Source organism: Saccostrea echinata, unplaced genomic scaffold (assembly GCF_033153115.1).
Source record: "Saccostrea echinata isolate AGI-Se365-2 ecotype Australia unplaced genomic scaffold, CSIRO_AGI_Sech_v1 ptg000030l, whole genome shotgun sequence".
In the NCBI taxonomy this organism is placed as follows: Eukaryota; Metazoa; Mollusca; class Bivalvia; order Ostreida; family Ostreidae; genus Saccostrea; species Saccostrea echinata.
In genome coordinates this window covers 18913551-18925776 of record NW_026889779.1, presented here as the reverse complement: position 1 = coordinate 18925776, position 12226 = coordinate 18913551, and the positions used below count along the sequence as shown (strand labels likewise).

Sequence of the window (12226 nt, the reverse complement as noted above, 5' to 3'; positions counted from 1 at the left end):
TCTATAGTAGGTAATTTAAATAATGATCTTAAATCTCTAGAAGAGTGGTCTAAGAAATGCTTACTAAAATTTGATCCCTCCAAGACTAATATTGTTTAACAGAAGAACAAATTTAGAGCCCCCAATAAGATTTTTTACAAGGCAACCCACAAGAATGCATTTAGGAGCAACTCAACTTAAGTTGGTCATTTAATATTGAAATCTTACTTCTTATGCATACCTAAAAATTGGAAAAGCTTAAAATCTTATGAATCGAAAAACTCCTTCACTCCTGTGTAGTTCGTCATTTTTCCGCCCTCAACTCGAATATGCTTGATCAGTGTAGGATGATTGTTTAGTTATTGATTCTGAAAATTACAACTATACACAGTCCGAATTTTTATTTATCTGATAGCATCTAGAGATTCTTTGTATTACGAAACTGGCTGCACGAGGGCCGCTCAGATTCACGCAAGCTACACAGATTAAATACTACACGTATGTAAAAATTCAAAATATTTTTGTTCCTCCAGGTTATCTTTGTGATATTATGCCTGGCATGCGAGGCAACGCTTCCGTTTATACAACACGACATTTTCAAAACTGTAAGATACCCTCTGTAGACTGCAAACTTACAAATAATCATTTGTTCCAACTGTAGTTACCGTTCACGGTAGCTTAGTCGGTAGAGTGCTCGCTCCGTGATCGGGAGGTCTTGAGTTCGAATCTCGGCCGCGACTGACCTAAGTCGATAAAAAATGGGTAGCAACTGTTCTTTCGCCATCCGCTCGGCACTTTGAAGTGAAAGTTGCGGGTCCTTTGGATGAGATCTCAAAAACCGAGGCTCCGTGTCACGGCAGGCGATGGCACGATAAAGATCCCTCTGCTCAGTGGCCCTGAGTGCCGAGTAAAGGTCAAAATTTGAAGCCCTATACCGGTATATGGTGACGTCCCTATATGAGTGAAAATTTCTCGAATGGGACGTAAAGCAACATACAATCAATCAATCAATCCAACTGAAGTTAACATCTGAAATTCACTACCGCTGTACGTACTACAGAAACTCGAGCATGCAAAAAATAACAGTAGCTCCGCCTTATTTTAGTTTTGGAAAAGGCGATCTTATGCATGTACATGTAATATAGTACTCACTAGACTAAGACCTATTTGTGCACTTAACATTGATCTTTATAGGTGTAACATTATATCTAGTTTATTATAAACAGGTAGAAGACACACTTCATTATTTTTTTCTCGTGTCCCAATTATACTGAGGTCAGGAAAGATTTTTTCTTTTCGATAAGTTTTTGAGATTTGATTAAGTTTATATTATTGACACCAATACTTTCAAATTACTTCAGGGGATACTTCACTCAGTGTTGCTGAATATGAGTAGTGTGCATTCATGCATTCAATATTCTGATATTTAATTCATTAATCTTTGTACTCTATTATTGTATATTAGCCTATTAGAGTATACAGTTATGGAATGGGTATGAGGGAAATAGCAAATTTATAGTTCCCCGAGGAAGGAAACTATTTCCCGAGGCGGCGAAGCCGCCGAGGGAAATAGTTTCCTGCCGAGGGGAACCATAAATTTGATATTTCCAGAGTACCCATTCCAGAACTGTTTTATTATACCGAAACAAACAAAGGAGATTTATTAACTATAGAGACTTAGACATTTTAAAAACAATAGAGAGGCATTTATATAAATAATCAAAAATGCATGTAATTCCAATTTTGTTAAATATATAATGCATCAAAACGGGAAAAATAAAATTTTTTTTTTTTAATTTCACAGACATTTCGAAGGATTATCGTTGTCCTCTTTTTGCTTAGAAATTCCAGTATGATTTTGACATCGCATGTCGAAATGCTTTGACGTCATAGTTACATTGCTAATAACATTACGTCACGGACTCGAGATTCCTTGAACGCTCCGGCCACTGTTCATTTTAATTGGTTAAAATTAATAATAAATATTCATGAGGGAGTAGTCCCAGGGAGTAGCTCTGATTTTTCAGGGAGTAGTCCTCAGATGGAAGAAATTGTATCTTCTCGGGAAAATAGACAGTTTTATGGTATTAATTTTATATAAAGTTAAAACAGTAGAGGTATAATAATAGTATATATATTCCTGTTGTGAGTTAATTAGGGAATGTTTTTAAATTTTGTGAGATTCATGAAGCGCGCTAGCGCTTCATGAAAAATATGCCTACATGCAAGTCTGTGTGATTTACACACCAATAATTCATATAAAGTTAAAACATTCCTTATATTTACATTTAACATGTCATAAAATCAACAAAAATATACTTCGTGTTCGAATTATTCGCTGCCCTATATCGTTACATTTTAATTAACGTCTCAGTAGCTTATTATGACGTCACTTTAGCGCAAGTTTCTCTGTGCATATTTCTACGCGTGAGTATACATGAAAACGGCATCAAATCAATTTCACAGTTGCTTAGTAGAAAAACACAGCAAATGTGAATATTTGAATTTATTCTATACAAGTGTATGTCACATGTAACATAAGTTTCAATTTTGTTGACATATTTGTTCCATGTAGGGAGAGGGCGAATTAGGTTTTGAGAATGAAATATGTGGAGATAACGCACAGTATTCGAGCTCAAAAGTCCATTAAACATGACAAAATAGGAGTAGACCAAACACGGACCTTTCAGACATCAGAGGTGGGATCAGGTGCCATGGAGGAGTGAGCATCTCATGCCGACCGGTCACACCCGCCGTGTGCTCCTTGTCATGATCGGGATATAACAGAAAAATAACGGAAAACAATTCAATGTGTAAATAATGGTCATACAATTTGTATGAAAAAAGTCAGTCAACATTTGACTTGATGATAGATTATATTTGCTGACAAGGTCATTGAATCGACCATAGAACTTACGAAATGATGACTTAAAACGAGATTGCTGATATTCTTGTTTCATCAACTTGTTTGTCAATAACTTACCTCGTTTTAGAAATTGTTTATACGTAGAGCATGCTCTGGCGTATCGAATCAACTGAGAGATATAAACCCCGTATGTAGGTGATAAGGGTGTATTGCTGCATAAGTAAGGGACGTTGACGATTGAAAAGTTAAAGTTATCACGTTTGTCATAAAGTTTTGCTGTTAGATTACCATTAACGTCTTTTTCTAATAAAATATCCAAATATGGAACAGATGTGTCAGATTCTGTGGTATCTTTTATCTGAAGCTCACTGGGATATATCATGTCGACATAAGAATGGAAATAACCATTGTTAATTGACAATACGTCGTCGATATATCTAGATGTCGAGTTGAAGGCCACAGCAAGTGTTTTCTTCTTTTCACGTAAAAGATTTTGAACAAAATCTGCTTCATATGAATACAAAAATAGGTCTGCTAATAACGAGGCTCAATTGGTACCCCTTGGAATTCCAATAGATTGTTAGAAGACCTGGTCTCCAAAAACCACATAGATATTGTCAATCAGAAACTCGAGCATCTTTTTAATGTCAACTTCAGAGTACTTATGTGTACAATCAGATTGTTTTTTAACAAAGTAATTTTGCAAAAGACCAATGACAAGGTAAGTAAATTTACGAGTTCCATTTTTATTGCAAAAGCAGCTGTCAACGATGTCAGAAAGTCTGGACTTTAATTTATCGTGGGGAATATCTGTATATAAAGTTGAAAAGTCGTGAGTTTTTATGTTCACTTGTTGATTTTGGTAAAATTTTGTGATTTCAAATATTCCAAAAGTTCCTTGGAATTTTTTAGTATCACATCTGATTTACACCACTTCTCGAATATATTGTTGCACAGAACTGGTACCCAATCCCCTTGTATATATTTATTAAAATAAAATATGTTCAGATCAAATCAAATCAAATTGTTGCACGACAAAAATTTTATTTCCAGGATTCGTTTTGTGACTATTTAAAATAAGAGTTATTGTTCCTGGCTGTGGAACAAACATCCTTGACAGAAAATATGTTTACGTAATTGTAAATGTAAGTGAAGTGGTAGGTATTAATTTTAATTAAAAACTATGTTTACTACATTTCTCTTTGAAAAACTAATGTTAGCATTGAGTAGTTATGTTAATATTATCAGAGATACGATGGTTATTCAATTAATAATGCAAAATAAAGTTTATCAAAATAAATGTAGAAGTATTCAATTTTATTCTTTAACAGTTAAAAAGTTCTTTTAAAGAACTCCTATTCTCAGAAACCTCATGCTTTTCCTTATTGTCTTCGCAAAGGAATTTACTTTTTAAAGTTAGCAATGTCACAGCACTGAGGTAAAAATTGTTTTAAAATGATTAAAATGATCTCTGCCAAGAAGATGAAAATGAGTGCGTATGTGAAAAGTTTACTTTATTACATAAATTGCTGAAGAACCCATATCAAAGATATGGTTTAGATATGAGGAAAGAATAGTCTTTAACGCTGTATTGTTTTCAGATGGATTCCGAAATCCTATAATAGAAAAGAAGAATTAAAAGATCTATCGCAGTTAAACTCGTCCAAATCTGTAAGGACACCAATATATATCGATACTGTGAACAATATGATATCTGAAAATGCCAGATTTACAGTGGGAGACGTTTCTAAGACACTTGAAATTTCATCACCACAGCAGTTAAAGAAAATGAATCAGATTAACAGAAATTCTATAAGATGGGTGCCATATTTTACTTACAAATGCCTATGAAAAAACACGCTTAAAATGTGCCAATGGTCTATTTCAAAATAAACATTTTTATTAAAAAAAAAAAAAAAAGATTTGATAAACGGGGGATAGAAATGACGAAACGTGGGTGCACTTTTTAAAGCCGGAAAGGAAGATTAATTTTAAAATTGTGGATTCGGAGAGAAAGCTGTCGTCCTATTATTGCAAAGAGAAGCAAGGGTTCCAAACACGTTTTATTAGTTTTCTTTTTATTTAAGAGGTCCAGTAAACATGTATATATATACCCAAAGAAAGGACCATCAATGGTAAATGTTTTTGTTGAAACTACACTGTTGAAAGTTGAGCAGATTCCCTGCAAAGGAACTCCGAATACGTTCTATTTCCACTATGGAAGAGTTATACTTCTTAGTGCGCTCTTTTGTGAAAAAGTCGGAAAATGTACAAATCTCGCGGGATTTCAGGGACAAACGTAACGTAAACATGTAGACAATATGTTGAATGTCGATGAACAAATCCTAAGAAAATGCAAATGAAATATTTTATTGTTGTGGACTTTATATACATCAAGAGTAGGAATGACAACGATATCAATTTATATCTATTGTTGATCGTATGTATCTATTTATCGTATGGTACATCTAAATACAATACACATGCCTCGGAAATATATTTTTTATTAATGCATGATAAATTTAGGATTCTCGCTCTCTTACATATGTCTTTTAGTTCTTCTATTCTTCAATTGGAATGACAAATACATTTAACATTAAAAATTGGATTGAGATTGGCATGTTTTGTATTATCCGCAACGCCATGCTGTCCCATTCAGACGACCAAACGCGCCTCTAATTTTGAAGAGTTCACTAATGGAAATAGAACGTATTCCGGTCCCCAGGGTAATTTTCTGTACCTGACAACGCCGCTGCAAATACGCATAGAGAAATAAATGAAATTTTGAAGAAAAGAACATTTACAGAGCTTAGGTTTCCTCATCTTCGCTAGCCAAGGGTTTCTGATCCGCTACTCACCTCACAAGCCCGTGGCCTATGACGCTGTCAAAAGTCGGAATTGTTCACCTCACGTGATCTCAAATCTTACCACATACGCACAGATTGCGTCATCGACAGAAATAAAAGCTATTAAAAAATAAATGTACATGTATTTAAAGAATAATTAACATAAAAAGATACAGCGATGTTTTGTCATGTAAGGTGCAAAATGAATTCCTGGTGAGATAATGTGCACATGCATCTACCGAAAGCTGGATGACAAAAAGCTATTTATAGAATAGCACCTTATCTTACGGAACGTTGTTTACTTGTGTTTTAAACTAAAGACTCACGTTATATCCCAAAAGGAGATATTGTCATTTACAATAACATTCGCTGTTTGGTCGAACAATATCATTTACTACAACCACATCTCAAGAAAAATATCCCGAATTTTGATAGCACCATAGGCCAAGGGTTTGTAAGGAGAGTAGTGGATCAGAAACCCTTGGCTAGAATGATGATCCATCCCCCATACTCGCTAGATCTTGGCCATATTGTAATATCTTTTTATTCATAAAAACGCATGAAAACAATCTGAGGAAGACGTTACTATTTCAAATATGTAATGGGAATTGCTATTCATCAGTGTCTTTAGGACATCCCTAAAGATGAATATGCTGAGGTTTTCTGGTCATGGATTCAAAGACTTAAGAATTTTTTAGATTTTGAAAATGTTAACAGGTAATACTTTGAGGGGTTGAAAGTATTCAGAATCTGCTTTACGTGTTTTTAATATTTTTAGATGACCTTAAACATTATTTATTGAACGACCCTCGTATGTATTCTTTCAGCTAAATTGATTTTGTTACCAGTTCATGGAAGAAAGTTATTTTTCACAATTTTTACACATACATGTACACACCCTCACATATCCTCTAATAAACTAATGTCCATATAACTGTATCTCACTTCCATTCTCAATGATCGTGTAGTGTAGGGCAGCGCAGGTTCATTTTTTAAAAACAAATTCTTAAGTAGTACGGAATATAGTATTCCAGGTAGAAGTTTTAAGAAACAGGTCAAGCATTTTATAAGAAGATCAATCAATCTGGAGTATTATAATTTCATTTATTTTTTTCCTTGCCTAAACCTTTCTTAAACCATAAAGTGAAGCGACCTCCAGAATGAGAACATTATATAAATAGCTACTCAAATGAAAATTTGTTCGAAAACATGACTCATTCTGGAGTCAAGAATAAATAATTAGAATAAATAATAAGTGGGAATAACTGGGTACTCTTTCTGTGGATATACAATATATTCAGTTATAATAAATAAATCACTCCTACATGTACCAATAAGATGTACAATAAATTCAACATGTAACAATCTTACATACATGTAAGGTTAAAGGAAGATACATAATTTGATACCTACCGGTGACATCATAATATATATATATATATATATATATATATATATATATATATATATATATATATATATATATATATATATATATATATAAAATAGTGTCTAAGCAATGGCAGACTATATATATCTCACACGAGATTGAGCGCATGGAAAAAGCGAATCAGATACGTGTATGCATATTTTTAAATTTTTTTTTCAATAGAAGGTACGGTCCACCCAGCCATCACACTTAAAATCACGATATTGAAATATATTGTAAATAATCATTTTTGATTCTTACATTAAATATAAGTGATATATGAAATGAAAATAGTCAGGTTTTCATCTAATGAAAATGCTGAACACACAACCAGTATAAAATTCATTTCAAAACTTAAATATATTTCAACAGTTATGTAGCAAATGTACATGTATAATTTCATCATTTTAAAAAATCACAATTTCACTCGATGTACATTGTTGATCTACCTTGTTCTGACTCGTTACCTACTACCCGAACCCTAATTTCTTCGTTCTTCACAATCTTAGATTTAGCACTTCCTCGTCTGTACAACGCTTTAAGGCCTCCTCCCCGCGGTGGAATGTCTGGTTTATGAAATTCAGATATGTTAACATAAACAACTTTTTCATTATATTGGCAAAAAAGGCAATCATTGTTTTTTGAGTCTTCATCACTTAGTCCGGAATCTGAGCTCTCTATTGACAACCTCTTTACACATGATTGGCTATGTTCTAAAGACTCTTCAAAACCCTTATTTGTGAACTCATGAGAGGGCCCTACAGGCAGTTTTGCGTCTTGTAGTCCATCAAATACGTATGCGAAGTGTGCATTGTGCGTACTTTCATGCACATTTGTAGAACTTCTAAAGATCCCATCAAGAGCAGAAACATAAGAGAGACGATCGAAATCCGATCCCGTGCCGATACTATCTGTGTTGGATCTATCGTCAAAGAATACAGAAATGTAGTGGGGTTCTAGAGAAGAGTGTTTTGATGTACGAAATTTTGTCCACCTTTTCCTACTGTTAACCTCTTCTCTTGCATCAATCTTTGTAATATAGTTATATTCTCTCTCTCTCGTTTTTACATTCCATATAACAGGTCTTTCTGGGTTTCTGTCTTTTAAATTCCCTAGAATAGATTCGCACTCGGCACTTCCTATCTCATAGTAATGAGCTTCTTCTTTTCCTATTATTCGACTACACATATGTTCGTTCTTTTTGTCAGCTCGACCAATCATTTGTCCGATGCGTCTCAAGGCCGTCATATTTTCGTATATACCCTCCTCGTCATTGTGTCGCCTCAATTTTTCCATTCCAGACATGTCCATGTATGTGCTACGCTTGCATTTTTTATTTAATACTTCAATATGTTCTATCTCAGTAGATACAATACGGCTGTCTCGATCAAAATTGTTTTTAATTTTAGTACGTAAAATGCATCTTTGCTTCTGTTCGAGTTCCAGTAGAAAACCAGGAATAGCTGGTATATTTTGAGGAGCTTTAACCATTTGTGTTCGTGGTAATTCCTCGGTTGTAAGTGGAGAAGAATTCACATTTAGCTTTGGATGATCTAACATTTTTTCTAATTGTTTGCGAATGGGTTTAGGGAGTGTTTGAGGTGGTAAACGTTTTGTTTTGTCCTTCACCTTGGTAAAAGGTGAACCCTTTTCTACTGTTGGAACAACGGGATCTTCAACAGGTAACGGAACTGTATCAGCTTCATTTTCCAACGAATTTCCCGGTTCCTCCCTATTCTCCTCTGCTGAAGAATTTGAAGGGTGTTCGGATATTTTACTAGATCTTCTAGAAGATATATGTGATAATGGTGGACTTGGGAATAATCCTGGCGTGTCGGTTATAATATTTCTCCCGGACCTAACGTCAAAGAAGTCCATTTCTGTTTTATCGTTAAAACATCGATATCTGAAAATGATATTTGAAAACAATTGGTAATATTGGGCAATATACAAAAAAATGTTATTTGGAAGACGAGAATACATCCAAAAAATTAGAAACATCTCTCCAGTACTTTCTCCCGAACGTTCTTTTTATATATTCAGTTACAGTATGCTATCCAACACGTAAAACTTTATTTTCAAAAAAAGCTTCTTTCCTTTTTTTCAAAAAAGACATTTCTATTAGTTCAAACATTTTTTTTACCTCTTGGCCTTAACCTTGGATATTAACCTATTTTTGAAACAACTTTGCCAGCTTTTACTTTGGACATAACTTTTGAGATGTGCTAGGACTTTCATATTTCACATGTGTATTCCTTGCGACAGGATACCAGTATCTTTAACCATTTGACCTTGTGCCAAGAACTTTCTTAGGGGAAAATATTTCAGACATCTTGACTTTGACGTATGTACTTTGAAAAGCTTTAACCTTGCATCAAACTTCTTAGCGATTAACATTGGTGCTAAGGCTTCTTTAAACAAATAGTGTTACTTATTAGTGACAGACAAATGAAATCAAAGGTTTATTAATCAGGATGGACATTAACTGTGTACTAAATGTACAGTGACTAGGAAAAGAGACTATAATTTCATATACTAATAATATCTTGAGAGAACAAATTGGATTTTGATGTCGGTGCAATGAAATATAAATTGGTAAATTATTTTGTAATTTAATTGATCAGAATAGACCAACTAAACCCTCGATATTAAGTAATAAAATTAGAACAGAAATGCAGGTACTACTGTATTAATATTTTTGACAAAGAGCCATAAAATTTTGAACTTTGTAGTAGATCAGTAAGAGAGCTTAGGGCTAGAATTCCTGAGGTGCTGAGATGGGAACTGAGCACAAAAATCTTGGATAGGAGGGTGGTTCCATGTTAGCGTTAATTGGTCAACGGACAGAACTACGGGCAAGCGTAGTTGGTAAGGCAATGTACATGTAAGACACTAAATACGTTTACATCCTGGACCATGAATACCCTCTGAGCATAATATCCTGGAACAAGATGTGTTTGTGAAACACTGATGCCCCCGTATAGCAGCTTATGGCGGAGGTTAAAGTTTCTCAAATGCAAGTCAAAATCCAGGCCAAAAGATGAAAGATGCTGGTACCCAAAGAAAGGTCTTGTCTCGAGGAATATACCTGTGAAATTTGAAAGCCCTAGCTGCAATTTTCAAAAGTAGGTCAAATTCCAAGTTCAAGGTTTTTAGGTTAAGAATCCTGGTATCGAAAGAAAAGACTTATCATAAGGAATACGCTTTGAATATGAAAGCTTTCGCACCAATAACTCATAAGTTTTGGGCAATGTTAATGTGTTTTCAAAAGAGGGCTAAATGTCAAAGGGTAGAAAATGTTGGTGCCAAAAGAAAGGCCTTGCCACTGAGAATACACATGAAAAAAATATGAAAACCCTATTACAAATGTTCAGAAGTTATGGGCAGTGTTAAAGTTTTCAAAAGTAGGTTAAACTCTTAGGTAAAAAAAAAAACAATGAAAGGTCTTTGCAAAAGGAATACCCTTATGAAATATGAAAGTCCTAGCACCAATCGTTCAGAAGCTATGGGCAAGGTTAATTTTTTTTTTTCGAAAGTAGGTCAAACTTCAAGGTCAAGAGGTAAAAAATACTGGTATCCAAAGGGAGGTAAAAAATACTGGTATCCAAAGGGAGGACGTGTAACAGGGAATACATATGTGAAATATTGTAAACCAATAGTAAGATCTTGTGTCTATTTCAAACGTTTTTTAATACACTTTGATCATATATAGAGTTTTTAATATGAATGTCACCAGACTACATGCCCAATTTATATAAACAACAGTTATTAAGATAAATCCTAAAATTATCAAAAATACAAAATACTCAAGAGCTGAGAGCTAGAACAAATAAGAGTTGTAACGTACAGTCGTTTGACCAGTTGCGAATAGGGAACCAATTAGGCGATGCTATGAATATATGAGGCATTATTTCAAAATCTAATTTGTTTGTCAAAGTAGTTCAATGACTTGCGGAATAAAATGAAGTTTCATAAAGTTCAGCCTTTCAAAAAAACTTTTTTTATTTTAGCAAGTTAACATGGGTACTCATTTAAATAGTTAAGAATAAGCCGACGAGTTCCGAAAACCCTAGCGGTTCCCATGCAAATCGACCCTAAATTAAGAATATCCGTCCCATACATTATCAATAGACATGCCTAGGAAAAGTGAAAGTAAATACTTACCAGTAAGTAAATGGTATTTCCAAAGGATAAAGAAAAATAACATTCACATTTACAATGAAGAAATAACAGAAAACTAACGTATTATATAGTGTTTATAATGGGTATTCGGATTTAGTAAAATGACAACACGAAAATATTCCGATATCTTCCGGTGGTCTAATTATTTATTTTCGGCAAGCTTTGGTATTTGTTAAAATACATATGAAACTTACTTTTGATAGTTGAAATGTTGTTTTATGTGAAGAATTGACGTATTTACAGATACTTTTCTGAAGCAAACGCGTCGCAGTGATTCGGGTTTGTTCCATTGTCAAAGTATGTCACCTGATTCAAGTACGATAGCGAACACAAACTGACGGCAAAAAATCAAAACTTCACATAATTCTAACACTCACAGATAAACCTTCATACCATATGTATGAATTTATTTTTACACTTTTGAATTTATTAATTATTAGCTCTTAAATTATTTATTATTCGGGACTGATCATAATTCGGAACTGGTCAAACGACTGTAAGAGTCAATAAAGAAGCCAAAAGTAGTAAAAGAATTAAAAAGTTCTAAAACATCCAAAAAGGCGTGTTTGTATGCCCCCCGGATCGAAAGACCTAGGGGGTATATTATTTTTATCTTGTCTGTCTGTTTGTCTGTCTGTCGTCAACTTTAACCATGCCCGTAACTTTTGATTGGTTGGAGCTATGACTTTCATATTTCACTTGTGTATTCCTTGTGACAAGACCTTTTATGGGTACCATCATATTTGACCTTTTGACTTTGACCTTGGAGTTTGACCCACTTTTGCAAAATTTTATGAGACTTTAACCTTGGCCATTACTTCTGAACAGTTGGTGCTTGGGGTTTCAAACTTCACATGTGTTTTTTTGTGACAAGGCCTTCCTTTGGATACCAACAACTTTGACCGTTTGACCTTGACATAGGAG

General features: G+C 34.1%; 1 protein-coding gene across 1 annotated transcript in view; it reads right to left on the bottom strand.

The window, feature by feature from the left end:
* Positions 1–7461: 7461 nt before the first annotated feature.
* LOC133196903 (uncharacterized) overlaps positions 7462–12226 on the bottom strand; it is a 29050-nt gene continuing 24285 nt past the window's right edge. Inside the window, exon 8 of the mRNA XM_061332751.1 lies at positions 7462–9026. Coding sequence (XP_061188735.1) covers positions 7544–9026 — 1483 coding nt within the window. The 3' untranslated portion in view covers positions 7462–7543. The remainder of the gene's footprint in view (positions 9027–12226) is intronic.